This window comes from Nilaparvata lugens, chromosome 4 (genome assembly GCF_014356525.2).
Source record: "Nilaparvata lugens isolate BPH chromosome 4, ASM1435652v1, whole genome shotgun sequence".
In the NCBI taxonomy this organism is placed as follows: Eukaryota; Metazoa; Arthropoda; class Insecta; order Hemiptera; family Delphacidae; genus Nilaparvata; species Nilaparvata lugens.
The window spans coordinates 19,200,088-19,215,700 of record NC_052507.1 but is presented as its reverse complement, the minus strand read 5'-3'; the positions used below and the strand labels follow the sequence as shown (position 1 = coordinate 19,215,700).

The 15,613-nt window shown below is 36.5% G+C and overlaps 2 protein-coding genes across 2 annotated transcripts in view; both read right to left on the bottom strand.

Annotated features, from left to right (window-relative positions):
* Positions 1-15,613, bottom strand: part of LOC111058896 — a 110,732-nt gene that overhangs the window by 73,487 nt on the left and 21,632 nt on the right. The gene's annotated exons all lie outside the window — the stretch shown is intronic.
* On the bottom strand, positions 1,371-5,648 carry LOC111058013 (dnaJ homolog subfamily B member 13-like). The gene is made up of 4 exons (XM_039426864.1): positions 5,316-5,648; positions 4,196-4,658; positions 3,245-3,681; positions 1,371-2,423 (listed from the first exon to the last, which is right to left on the bottom strand). The coding sequence occupies exons 2-4, from the start codon at positions 4,548-4,550 to the stop codon at positions 2,184-2,186; spliced, it is 1,032 nt and encodes a 343-aa protein (XP_039282798.1). The 5' UTR covers positions 4,551-4,658; positions 5,316-5,648; the 3' UTR covers positions 1,371-2,183.

The window sequence follows — 15,613 nt, the reverse complement described above, 5'->3', positions numbered from 1 at the left end:
CTAGACAATCAATTTAATTGCATTGAAAGAGGGTGAAGAGCATTTATCTGCATTTGATTTGTATTGTGATTTTCATTCGGAGTGAAACACATGAGAAGGTGGAGTATTAGAGGAGGAGGGAGTAAAGCACAGGGAGTAGAAGCACGAGAGAGAGCGAGAAGGCAAACGAAGTGGAAGCACGAGTGAGAGGGAGTGAGGCATACATATTGGAAGCACGCTGCCGCAGGAAAACGTGCAACAAGCAACAAGCGCTGCTAATCGAGTTGTTGAGCGAGCTGCTCCACGCTGTTTACACGGTGTAACTGACAGTTGCTGCTACTACTGCTGCTGCTGCTGCTGCTGCTGAGCCGAACAGCGGCTGAGCGCCTGCCGTCAACAAATATGCCAACTGACTCGGCTCTATTCCAGCAACGGCGCGGAGGAATAAGCGTGCGTTTCGACTCTGCAGACAAGCGCCAAACAAGCTTTCGAAGAATGAACCCCTCACTCGACTGATAATTAGCTGTCGACCTGTTTGTTGGTCTGGCGCTCAACCTGAATTTGTAGCCGTAGAATTATATGCGCTGTCAACAAGGAATGTGCCCTCAGTGTCACTCCCCCCGCAACTACCATGATTGCATCGGCTTTCGCGTCACGCGTCACGCGGCTTCTGCCGTCATGCCGCTCTCTGCCTATGTAATTTTTTGTTGTGATCAACAACCTATGTTCCTATTGTTAAACATAACAGACAATATGAAAAATGAATCATTGTTACTTGTGTGTCTCATGAGAAGCTATTTTGAATATTTTCTTTCTTTGTTTGCCAGTGATTTGTTGGCTTTTCTTGATGGTGTGCTTCTATCCACTGTTCAATTAACTGAAATTGCATATTATGAGCCTGCCTTGCCTTTTGTAATTTGAAAAGTCTTCCTCTAAATTTCTAGTCCCAATATGAGACTATCAATATCATACAAATTGAAGCAAATTTTCTGGTCTATACACAATAGGATGATTGAGTGATACGGTATCTTCACGGTGGATGATGTAAGCTTCAGGCATGTGAGCAGGTATTAGGGAGGATGATGCTGGTGAATGACGCTTCAGCTTTATTAGGTGGGTTTTGATAAATGGAGATTGTTGTTAAGTGAACGAGGTTATTTTCCTCCCAGAGTTAGAAGATACAGTCATTCCTCTCCTAACTAAATTTCAATAGCATGGGATAATAAAATCTGCGATAGAAACGTGGGAAATATGGCAATACATTTGAACGTAATTTCTACCAATCTTGTGTCTATTATTTATGGTGTCTATGTCTTGTGTCTATTAGTTATACAAACGTTTTCCATTGAGATTTTATAGCATGAAAATATGCAAGTATATCGAAGTAACCTTTTGAAGGAAAATATTATACAATAATAATAATATTATTCAAAGTTGAAGATACGTTACTTATTATAATAAATTGATGAAATTGATTGATGTGAGTGAAGAAGAAATATCATTATCATCACGTGACTTGAGAAATCTATAGTCTATTAATTTCTATATGGCTATGCCATCCGAAGAAGAATGTTTCCCTCAGGGAAAAAAATTGTACTTGAGACCCTAAACAGCCAAACACAACTCTAAAATTATATTGTATTTCAAGGTATCTTCATAACAAATTGTCAAGATAAAAACAGTATCATACAATGTACTACAACGTTCAGCAACTGCTAGGATATCATATCGTTTATGTTTCAGCATTGTTATGTAACTGACTGAATAATTCAAATTTCAAACTAATATTGAGTGATAGATTGTATTTGTAAATTCATTATTAGTAGACACACATAATTATTACAATAGATGGAATAAAAACTATATTATTTGGATCATAATATGTCATATGAATCTACAAAAAAATGATTCATTGTCTGTTATATTTTGTTTTATAATTTTTATAAGTGAGCGAATAGCATAGGCTATTGTTAATTAATATATAGTCCAATTTGAAAATACTTTGTATTTCATAAATGTTGCTCAAATTGACAATTATCTATTATCTTCACATTACTGTGATAATTTATAAATCATTGGAAATAATGACCAGTTCGATCAAAACATTTGTGGATTGTAGACAGACCAAATATTAAATCCGATAAATTGAATGCATCAGAGAAGCCTTAATCTGAACGCATGGAGAAATTTAAATTGATGAACATTCATATCCTATCCCATAAGCTGTTTGGTGGGCATCTTGTTGATCCCTCCTTAGGGCCAATGTATTGGAGAACAAGATCAGCTAGCTGTTGGCCATCAGTTCCAGGCATTGCCATGGCTCTCTTGATGAATCGTTTACTCTCCTCTGGCAGATAAACAGGAAATTTAATCCGAAAGTCGATTAGCAAATCACCATAGCGGTCTGGATCATCCACGTAAGGCATGCCTTCCGAATGCACCACCTTCGGAACAAATTCAAAGGATTAAATTTGTTCAAAAGCCCTAAATGAATTTATCATACTAATATTTTTCTAATCATTGGGTCAAAAAGGATATAAGTAGATGATACTTTTCAAAGCAAGGATTGTATCCCCAATAAATTACACAAAAATACTGTATATTTTCCTCAGAGATCTCTCGTAAGAAACATGCCTCAACATACATGTGCTTCACATTCTAGAAAATTTAGAATGTATACTATCTTTATTACTATCTTAACATCATGATTATCACAGTTTGAAGAATCTGATTTTATCCATTAAGCATACTATGCTTGTTATGTGAGAATAGACCATTTGATTTTCTCCAAAACATACTATGAAGAGCTCCCTTTTCATGGATCTCTCCATGATCCATTTTTATTATGACAGGATAATATTGTTGATGATATCTCACCATTCTATCAATTTTTCCCAGATTTACTAAGAAGAGCTACTGATGCTTGCGGAATGCGGTGGTCACAAACTCGAAGCGAAATCTATCATTAGTCAAAGTTCTGGGAATATCAAAGACTTAATCCTTGTAAGGTTCGAGGATTGACATCACTCTCATAGTCATGAAAATGTGAGAATGGAAATAATAAGTATATCAGTATACTTCTTCTATGATTGTCTCACATCTCACTAACAACAGAATTGATAGCTGTGTTACAATTGAAAATACTTCCTAGCATTATTGTATTACTAATTAAGAATTAATCAACGAACAGAATATCTACTGTGTATGAATGTTAGAATGTGATATATTTGATATTTTGTGGTTGAGCTTTGAAAACGAATATCACCTTCACATAATCTTGGTAGACAACTTGTGTTATAGGCACTCGAATCTGTCGTTGATCGAGAGTTTCCAAGTCAATTGTTTTGCCAGTCAATGCCTCCTGTAAATCTATGTCGACTGTTGTCAGAAGATTGATGCCTTCACGCCGAAAATTGCTGTGTGGTAGATCCTCGGTTACAAAAATAATATCTCCTGGGATAGTAGAATGACCACAGTCGCCTTTTTCCGGAAACACTATCTCCGTACCTGGTGGCAGACCAGGCCTGATTGGAATGGTCAGGACTTCGTACTTCACAATGGTGGTCTCTTCCAAATTGTCGGCAAAAACCCGGCGTTTGATTTTCATTTTTTTGATGGCACCCAAGTAAAGTTCTTTCAAGGTGAGTTGGAGGGGTTGAACTAGTGGAGGACCTTTTTTCTTTAGAGCTCTTCCTCTCCATTCTCATAGAAAAAAGGAAATAACTGTTTAATAAGATGTTAGGTGACATGTAGATGATACAATTTTCAAATGAGTGTGATACATTCTTGAAGAAAAGCTCATGAAAATTATTAAAAAGAGTCTGAAAAACTGGTGAATTCATCAATATCCTTCCATCTAAACTTTCTATGCCTTTATTCGTAGCAAAAATATTGCATGTAACTTGAAAAGAGTTGCCAGTGCTTGACGAAATTATAGTGGCTAGAGTAAGTGTCGAAAAATAGGTTTTAAATATACTCAAGGATAATCAAGGATAGTATATATTGTATAATATAATCCTTGATGCTCAGCCTACCCTCCTTTAGACTTATTTCTTCATGGTCCACTTAAGTACTAAAAAGATGCATATAAGTGCATTCATACAATAACAATCAATTATAGTAGATTTTCATGAACCGTAAAATGAATAGCTAAATACATCAGTATTTTTTGAATTTACATTACCTTGGTTGGCAATAAAGCTGATTATTAACTCACCATCCATTGTGGGTAGTTCCAACTGTAGGATATCTGCATAGGGTGAAGATGTTCCAAAAAATTCCTGATAGGTTCTGACTGGGTCTCCGTGATAAGCGTAGGGAGGTATCCATCCCTGAGGACTCGGCACTCCTTTTTTCATTCCCTCTTCGCCGTACTGATCGTAGACCGCTCTCCATTTGGGCTGACTCAGCACATCGTAGGCCTCACCAATCAAAACAAACAGCTCTTTGAGAGCTCCTCCAGCGTTTCTCTCAGGATTTGTTTCTATTGCCCGTTTTCGGTAAGCTTTTTTGATTTGCAGGTCATCACAGTTGCGTGTGAGTCCCAGTACTCCGTAGTAATCTATTCCCATACTTAGTCCTGTGATAGATCTGGTGATTACGAAAATCTAACCAATTGATTTTCCCACTTTTGTTCAATAGAATGAAGAAGAGCACAACTTCAAGACTTATGCACTAACCTAAAAAATTAATCAAAACAAGATTCTTGAAAAAAAATGATCTGATTGGTTGAGTTCTGTATTGATTATAATAAACACATGATGATTTGAATTAATTTATATATTCATTCAGATGTTTATCATCTATGGTGATAATTTATTAAAGGTTGATGGAGACCGGGAGAATAAGATAGAGATTTTGGATAGTACAAGACAAGTAGAACTTATTGGAGTATTCTGAATCATGATGTGTAGAAGTGCAAACATGAATCGAACAAGTTTTACAATAATCAATCAATGGTTAGATAATCAGTTGAACTTCTCCATTTATTGTATATTTGATTCCAGGTATTGCCGTTACAAGGATTTCAGTTGTGGGAGGAGAATAAATATCCACCCATGGTAGATGAGTGGCATTCGTCATAAACTCATAATGGATAACCTTCTCTAGAATTCCTATAGACTCGTATAAGAATAAACAAAATCCTACATTCATCTCTCAATTTGGATTGAACTGACGACACTACACTGAACAAACAGAATAAAGATTATCCACTCTTCCGAACGGTGCTATATGTGAATTTGTATTCATAGGTTATTATAGTTATATAATGTGGAAACAAGATACACCTAGGGTCATTTGTTAGCCTTAATCTTATTAAATTGGAATAGACTCACCGATTCTACGAGTATGTGCACGGATATTACCTCAGCCGTTAGAGTATTGTTTATGTCCATCAGCACTAACACTTAATATAATATCACAGTTCCGATTTTAGAATTTATAGCCAACAAGTCACTACCGCACACTTTACCGTAGTAAAACCAAAGACTAGAGGAGTCGCCAGATGAGTCCGAGTCTACTCAAATCGCTGGGAGGGAGGGAGTGACGTTGTAAAAGGTGATAACACCCTTCCCCAAATTTGATAGAGGGAGGGGGTAAGCACCCTCAATTATTGCGAATGAGATATAAATAGTCTCAATATAACAAAATTTAAATTATGTCGCCAGAAGGGCAAATTTAGAAAATACCTTTCCGAGAGAGGAGCAATTATAATTTTACAAGGTATTCTGCGAACCTTTGCAACCGTAACAAAATAAAATAATTGAAGAATCAATAATAATTTACAGTGATAATTTGCTGGTGGTGGAGCCTTATCTTATCGAGTTGCTCGTTATCAATCATTTCGAGTTCTACCAGCTTATTAAATGTGCTTCCACAATAGTTATTATAGTATTAATAGTTATAAGTTATTATAGTTCATTCACATCAAGTTCAATCAATTAATTTATGTCCTGGATTAATTATAATTGTGTTACGAAATTATTTTAGAGTAGAGAATACAGTATTCAGTACAATATCCAGAGCTCCCAATAGAGATTTTCGTTTATTGTAGAGAAATAACAATGGAACGTGCAATGGAGGTCAATGCAATCAATGGCTGAACAGCAAGCAAACACTCGTGCCGCCGCCTGACGCCTCAAAATCACACAGAGCCTTAATTAAGGTGTGGCAATCTTTTACAAGCAGAAAAACTGATAAAGGACTGTCAGGCAAAGGATTGATTGGTACACGTATAATCTCATTTGAAATTGGAGAGTCTTCTTGCAGCATGTTTTGCTAATTATTGGAGCTTTTTATATCGTGAGTGAAGATTATTGGGTAAAAGGATTGTTAGAAGATAGTATTTTCATTCTGTTTTCTATTTTATAAGATAAGAATTTCGAGCTTTACTCTCACAAGATCTTTCCGGATGAAACATGGATTCTTGAATGATCTCATTAGACTTATTGATGTTGAATAAATGGTTATTAACTCACTTTCCGAAAAACTGTACTTATATTGTTGATAAATCATTTGTACTCAGTAATTCTAATTTCAGGGTATCTTATTGCATGAGCTGAAAGAAAATAATAAGTAATTAATAAAATTATTTTTTGACAGAATCAAACTCGTATAATGATGATTCTTGGAAATGAGATGCAATTCCGAAAGAAGCTTTCTTTTTTTGATAAACACTAATATTTAAAGAGAAGTGATCCGTGGTTTAGTTGATAGAGTGCGTTCGCAGCAGCTTAGAGATCCCGTGTTCTAACCCGCTCATCACCAAAAGTTTTTTATTAGGTGTTATCGAATGGGCAAGTTCAATTGTCGGTCCCGGATGAAGTTGGGCTCATTGAAATCTTAAATGATAGATTGAGGTGAGGTGGATCTTCCTGGAATGGACTCGCCACCAACAAAAACCATACGACTTTTTTTAAATATTTGAATAATATTGCACAATTGAATGTTTGGATGATAAAGAAATTGACTTGTAACTATTCTTCTCTCAATGGATAAGACAGAATGAATGACTCAAACTAAGGTAATCGACTAACAATTAGCCTCAAACTATACTTTATGAATGAAGCTCACCTTAATATTTATTATTTGTGTACACTGGAGTGTGTACAATACATAACTTGATAAAGTTTCATCTTAATTCAGAAATTTCGAATATTAGCATGGGTGAATTTCGAATAAGCTTATTACATAATCCATCCTTCAACTGTTAAGTACTTTTCCAATGAGCTGGGTAAACGATATCGAAAGAGAAAAATTCAGGACTCAGTTTCTGAAATCAATACTTTGAGATTGGTAGACAGGCAATGGCTGAGAGAAAGGAGCAAGTAATCAGGCCAAGAATCCGTAGCGATTCCATAGTGGAAGGTCTGAATGGGGTTGAAACCCCTTTTTCGATCTCAGTATGAGAACTAATTATCCATCATCAGGTTCGCTTCGATTTTCATCTCTTTTCAAGAGCAATGAATGGAAGCGCTTCTTACATTCAATCAGATCTGTCGTCTAAGATCCTATTTCTGGACTCCGTATTTCTGGAATACTTCTTTCTTATTGCTCTTGAGTGATACATTGAATCACTTTTCAATATAAATCTACCAACTTCCTCAAAAAATATGATTAGCCTATCAATAAATACAAATTATATGTTTCTGTAAGTATTGGAAATCGAATTTGATTTGAATACAAACTAAATATAACTTACCACCATTCATTCCTCAAATTCCCGCGAAACAGATCCTGGTGTAATGGCTTCACTAGCCAAATCTTCATCTGTGCTGTTTACTATCCTGTTTGAAGCTATATAAAGCTGGAGATGTGGCTGGTTAAGCCATGAAACCAGGTTTTTTTTTGTGATAATTTGAGCATTAAATAGCGGTCGAAAACATCTAGTCCCAGTTTGTATTTATTCTCTATGGAGGAATACCATCACATTCGTCACAATACAACTGAAATGTGATTATCATCAGGAAAAAACCTGTCCACTATGGAAATTTATGCAAGAAAGAATTGATTGCAATTTTGTAGCTCTTTAAATTCAGATCAGGACTTTTGAAACAGGACGGGAGAAAATGAATTTGATGAAAATATAACCATGATGTTCGAGTAGATGAGTGAACGAAAACCAGCTATAGGCCTATAGAGGTCAGGACCGCTTGTGAATTGTGACTTGTGACCTGAGGTGAATGCTTCATAGGTGGTACTTCATTTATTCTTTCGTTGAACATATTTTATTGATAAATTAGAAAGCCTCAATAAGGGGTGCATATTATGAGGCTGAGAAATTTCAAGAGATCCAGATCCATACTGACTTTCAGATAGACTTGAAAGGGCTTCATATTATGAGGTTGAGAAATTTTGAGAGATCCAGATCCAAGCAAAGTGTAGCGTTCCATGGGAACGAGCATATCATTTAAGTGGTAGGTCATTTGAACTAACAAGATTTACATCTCAGTTTCCAGGTGAATGAATCTAGGAGTCTGCTGGTGAATTCATGCAATTAAACTCTCCAAGAAGCAAGTCCTTTAGAACTAATTATGAAACAAAATAATTTGGGTTTGATCTCATTGAAAATATGCTCGTCCAAGACTCGACTCTTCTTCCTATTAGCTCTAATATTATTCAATTGAATGCATGAAATTATTGTAAATTATATCTAAACACTAGATGTTCTTGTAGGAAATATCAAGGAATGATCCCTGTAACAGGAGCGCTTCTGCTTGTAATCATTTGAAATACTTACTTAACTTATGTCGAAAAGAAATGACTCGGGAAATATCCTTTTTTGGCCAAGCTATATAATTGATTTTTTCCCAAGTTTCCCAGTTTATCTAGAGATAATTTGACATCTTGTAAGACTGAACTTTCTAGTTTCTTGGACACTTGTTGAATATAATTGTGGAATCTATATAATCTAATGTAATTTACGAGTAAATCCATAGGTTTGGATGAATATTATTTATTCTCGCATACAACGATAAACATTAATTTAAGATAAGTCGATTGAAAAAAGATAATAGAATGTAAGTCTGTAAAATGTGTACGTTACAGACAGACAAGCAAGTTGACAAGAACGTTGAAAAAAGCAAAAGATAAACTTCAATCTAGGAATTTACAAGCGATTAATGAATGGTATGTCAAGTTATCGCTCTTCTTTTATGTACGTCTGACTCAAGGTGAGTAGGCGATTTCGCTCTTGCTTTCACTCGCCTGAATGAAAATGATTCTCTTCTTGAAAATGATTATCGATTGAGGAATCGTCAATCCTACAATCCAAAGTCGTCAATGATTGAAGTTCATGATGAATATGGATTGTCGCTATTCGCTCGCTCTTTGGCTTCAATTTGTTATTCAAATTTCCTTTTGCGTCCCTTGGATCCAATTTATTATTCACTGATTATCGTCGAATCATTATTCAGAGGCAGGGGAATTCATGAGGTGCAACTGAATGTGAAGCCCACCTTGAAAAGCAGTTATCATTTGTTGAATGAATATATAATTAGAACTCCTGGGATATGGGAAATGCTTTCTTGAATCGAATGATTGTCTTGTCGTTTCAATGACGCTCGTGCTTGGCGTGAGAAAATAACTGTAGAATGAGGAAAATCAATCCTATATTCACGGCGAAAATAGCAATCGTCCTCATATTAAGAACTTGGTTTGGAAATCGAAGAGGAATATAAGATTGAAAATAAATAATGAAGCAGGATTAATGTAAATGGGGAAAAGCAGAATGAATATTTAAAGAGATTAAGAATTTCGTATGAAGGATGCATCAATGATTTATATCATCCAAGATACATCAATGGAAACAATAATGGATTCATTCAATTGAATTATGAATCCAAGACCTAAATGTCTGAATGAATGAGTAGTTGTTTTTATTAAGAACTAATTACTGCTCATTGAACAGGTTTTGTAGCCTGATGACTCGAAAGCTATGAATAAACTCAAACTTCACTTCAAATATTTCAAAGTTCAAATACTTTCTGGGTCTGCTCATCAGTTACATGAAATCATACTTTCATGATACTTGTTTGAGTTTATTTTACCAAACATAGATTCAATCGATTGGAAGTCTCATTTCACGAGCTGGATGATTTTGTCTGAGATTGTGATTCCGTCAATATTGTAATTATTTCATCCCTCTTTTCATTCACGCACAAGTTGGGCTCATAGCACAAAATTGTCCAACCAGGAACTTCCCTCCTCTTGATTCCGTTCAGCTATTTCATTAGTGTTGTATAGGATACTCTATGAGATTTGTCAACGCACACAATACATCACATCTATATGGAAAATGCGTGAAGAGATGAACAATCCATCAAAAGAGATGCCCATATAAATGGCTTTTGTCGGATCGAGCAAAATGAGAACAAGCAATCTGGCCATGCTGAATTTAGAGTATATCAATCACAGCCAAATCCGCCGCTCGCCCTGCCCTTTCACGGTCTTTCGTTGACTAATAATTATTATTTGCGGCGATGACATGCACGCTTGCACGCATGTGTGTGAATGAGAGACCCGAGGCGAGCGGCGAATATTAATGCTATTTGTTATTGTCCCCCGAATAACTCTGAGTGCCTCTCTATTGTTGCTGCCTCATCGCAATTAGTATTCTCTTCTCGCATAGCTCCACCACAGGAGAGATCTATCATGAGATCTCCCCAGATGCGGAAGAGCTTGTCACTTTGTATTCTTACGTTTAAGTAAAATGTGATACATGGAAAGAACCTTGTGTACATTAAATTTGTTGTTACTGTACTTTTTTGTGTTGTGTAATTCGTAATCGGGGAATTGTCAACTTATGTGCTATTAGTTTCATACGACTCTATGTTCTATTCAATGCATACAACATAGAGTATAAAACAACATAAACATAGAGTATACAACATAGAGCATCCCGATTTTCTCTCACACGTATTCTAATGAATGAATTTTTTCATAAAAACTTACAGTCAACCATCGATTATTCACAAAAATAGATCCAATTTTCATGGTGTACTGTATTACCAAAATTAATAATATTGTAATTTATTGGTAACCTTGAATTATCAAGCTAATGAATTATCTTACAGTTGTCGTTACTATAAACAGTAGTGTTGCTGAACACGTGCTACATTGGAGAGGGCAGTAAATTTCGCTGTTCCTCCTTGAAAACAATAATAGGGTGGCTGCTGACTCAAGAGCTCCACACTTATGATAAAGTGTTGCTACTACCAAGCTCTTGGGAATTACATGTGATGAAGCACCGAGCTTGAATCGTTCCACAGCAGAATTCGCTGTGTATTCACTTATTTTATCATCTTAGGAGCCTTGGAATTTCCAGGTGTTCCATGCGAAGTAGAGCGGAGAAATGAGAATTCACAATGATGAAAAATCTGGAAAACTTCACAAGAGCAAGTTTGAATAATATTGAAACATTCAATAATAGCAGTCACAGATTTCTCCCAAATACTTACCTCACTAGTCCTCAAGGAAAAATCTATTCTATCAATTTGTTTTTGCCAAGAATGATTCTCACAAAAGCACCATTTATGCTTGTTATTGGGTGATGAAAGGCATGGCGATGACAGATGAATGGAATAACGGTTTTAGGTGAGTTCTGAGTCACTGTAAGTTGATAATGACTGTCTGCTAGTAGAGGTAATATTAAGCAGCCACCCATCATTCCAACAGAAAAACCAAGAGCACAGTTGAAAGTCATACATTCTAGAATATTCTATACACGGCAATATATTTTGTACAGCGGATATTATTGTTGGTAAACTGATTTGCATATGATTTCACCGTGTATATAACATGCTTTACCAGAGGTTCTTCTAGTATTGTCTCTCGACTCTTTTACTTGTGTTTCTTGCTCAAACTGGATAGGCATTCATGTTCTCCCACAATTACAAAGTCGAATTTAGAAGTTAGTCTAGTTTAAGTTGAGTCAATGAAGTTCAACAATTCCTTCATAACGTGGTCCTAAATCTGGTATTTCAATAATTATTTCGAAAAGTTTGTACAGCTTCAGGAAAATTGTGTTTGCTCCGACTCTGAATGTAAACTTTGTGAACCTTAAAAACATTTCGGAATAAGTTCTTCCAAAATTAAGCATTGAGAAAGTTGGAAGACTGTGCCAACTTCCTTGTTCGACTTAAACTTGCCTTGGACTTGAACCTGGTTGCCAGCCACCTAGAAAGTTCTCGATATTAATCAGGGGAGGTATCAACAGCTGAGTTTGTCTAGCGTACGGGCAGCACCCTTGCCGGTACCTCCCCCCCTCCCCGGCACCCACAAGCTCTACCACCACAGTCAGCGACGTGGACATAAATCTAATCAACAGACCAAGCAACCAAGAGAGGAGTAATTGGCACCCTGCTTCCTCTCACTCTCACCCACATCTTTTCGAGTTGAGCTACTTTCTCTCACCCTGCAAATTTCGCCTCAGACAAGCCGGCCATTAATTCGATTGCGTCTTTGGAGAGTGCGTTTGGTTTGCTCCTTCCCCCCCATTGTAGCGAACGTCTTACAAATCTTTGTGGTTCACTTGCTATCAACTCTGAAGAGCGCAGAACATTGTGTGCTGTAGAATGGTTTGTGAACAAACAATTTGGCCATTATAACACAGCATTCAGTATCATCTTTAATACCCTTTCAGACACACTTGCAACTAATTTTGCATTGTAGGCAATTTCTTCAAGCTTTGAAAGCCTTGCTTTCAGATCATTAAATGCTTGATAGCCTTGCATTTTAATCTGAAGCACCACTATCTTTACTAAATCCAATTGGTAAAAGAATCAACATTTATTTAAACTCTATTATATTTGAAATTTACTTTCTTGATTGGGCTATTGATTACAAATCATTCATCAAATTGAATTGCTAGATATCAAAGAATTTTTCACGTTTCTCATTCTTCCGTAATATAACTTCTAATGAAAATCTAATCACTGAGAAACCGAATGTCTGTTTGAGTACACTTGTGTTATGAAGTATTATGTGTTATAAGTATAAGATGAATCACTCCTCAACTTAAGGCTAACTTGATGGGTCAAGGAAATGAGAAAAGTCATGCTACCCGTCCCCAGGGTATCATTTCATGAACGTTTTTGAAAGGCTCTTACTACTCTCATAAAATACTACTAACATTCTATATTTCAGTAGGAATTTAAGGGGGACCTGAATTCAGTTTATTATACAATACTTCGATTGCTTGTAGAAGTAGACTCCATTGGTAGATTTATATCTATTATATATTATACTTCATACAGAAACACCCACCGACTATACAATGAAGACGAAAATTAAACTAAACTAAACTAGACATCATGAAATATTGAAACTGCCAAATCCAATATAACTGTCATTCGGCAATATTGGCTTCATTCTCTCCGTCAAAGCAATTCTTCAAATCTGATTCACTTTGTAGAAATGGCATCCGTCTGATCCTTTAAACGACTTCTTGCCGATTTCAGTCGACACCTCATCTGCGCCGTGCGCTGGCTTACGTCTGAGTCATCTATTAAGTTGCGCGTCAGCTGCGAGTGCTGAAGGGAGCGGGGTCTCAGCAGTGTGTGCCTCCTGACTTCGGGATTGTGGGCTATCAGTCAAACAGTGGCTTGCTTGCTCCCAGAGGCGCACTGAGAAAGCGTTTCAGAGCCAACACACCGGCACTCGCAATTTTTCACTACGAATTTCTTCCGCTGCTGTCGGAAAAGTAAATTTCTTCCACCTAAATTCCCGTTTCCTCTCTTCGCGTGGTCGCTGCAAAGCTAAACTTTCGCCCCTTCTCCTCGCTTAACTCGACCAGTGCAAAAAGCGACTGTGAAATATGAATAAAAATAATACACCAATGACGTGGAATGGCGCGATTTGTTATGAAAGGTGCAAGGCGAATTTCAAAAGTCATTTTTTACAGACGGAAAATACTAGGGGTCGTGTAGGTGTTCATTTTGAAATATTATCGCTGGGGGCGACTCACCTACACAGACTCACTGACTTTCAATTGGCTCGGCTGTTCAAATAGCCAATCATGTTTTTTATTAGCCGGGAACGGTAAACATGTTTGGGAAGCATCAAAAGGATATCACAATATTCATATTCATATTCAATTCGCCAACAATCCAGAAAAAAAACTATTTCGAGAACAGATGAATGTTTCAAATATTGCAAACAACAATAATTGTCCATTCACAACTCTGATAGTCTTCTTTGTGCACAGTTAAATTTGTATGAAATCATTGGAAACAAGAAATGGTGCTTTCTCAATTCAGAACTTTTTTCTCATTATCAAATATTTATTCAGTTTGTTCTCAGTAGCTATGTATCATGTAACAAAGCCTTAACAATAATTATCTCTTTTTACGAAAATCAATCATATTTAGCAATACAAATTTATACATCAAATTCTGTAGCTCTAATCATTATTAACATAGAGGAAAAAACAGTTGCATATTACATGCGATATAAATATATATTTTTAATTGCGGCGTATTCAATTACACATTTCAAGCATCAATATATTATGACTGATTATCATAGCATCCACACAAATCCGATTTATTCTATTGATTGAAGGTATCATCATTATCTTAGCACTGAATACATTATATGTATTCATGCCGTATAATTTTGCTTAAGAGGAAGAGCTGTTGTTAAGGAAGTGCTTTCAGCAGCAGCTTCTTCATAATGCGTTTGGGTAGAGAGTGCACGGCACCAGGTGTTCTCATGTGGGGTTTAGTTTATGTGCAGCAGCAAGCAAGCAGCTGGAGTTTAGACGATGTTGATAAGGAAGAGCGGGTATCACGATGCTGAGCCGAGCCGCAACAGAGCCCAAGTGCTCCAGATAGAGGCTTACTCCATGAGGAGAAGGTATTAGCGTTGTTATGGGGATTAGAGCTTTGACGACATACGGCTTGTCTTGTCTGCTCTCCGCTCCACGCTCCTCCAATCGGCCACTCACCACCAGCTCATCATCGAATATATTCGATTCCATAAGGCTGAATATAATACATGTTGATATTAGAATTTGTACCTACAAAGACGAGGTTCTTCGAAAATGGTGGATTAAGTGGAAATTTGAAATCAATGTAACGTATTACCTATTCCATTGTTACTATAACCGTGTTTTCCTTGTCGCAGATTAAAATAATCAGGATAATCACGAATGAAATAGTTAGATAAGTGCTATTCCACGAAGTAGCTTACGTAAAGCTCAACATCAGATCCGAGAATACTCTAGAAAACAGTTGGCGTGGATTCTCAGGAATTTCGCAGAGGATGTTCTAGGGAGTGGAGGATATTTTGAAGAGGATTTGGAGCTCATGTAGGGGAACAAATATTCTAATATTAAACTGATCCTGTTCAACCTAGAGAAGCTATGGTACTATTAATACGATCTTGCAGGGAATGTTTCTCAAGTTTAGAAAGTCCAAGATATTTTGAGCCGAGTATGCGGAAAACATTCATGAAACTGATCGTTGGATTGTTGAAGCTCCACATTGTTCTGGCTACCATGGAATCTTCATCAATAACAAGTTAGGATCGGATTCCAATTAATTACACAATCCTCCTCACAATCGAATTCAGTCCAAATACTTGAAAGATTGTTAACCATTGAAATCAGTGTAAGCCTCAGTCGGGTTTGCTG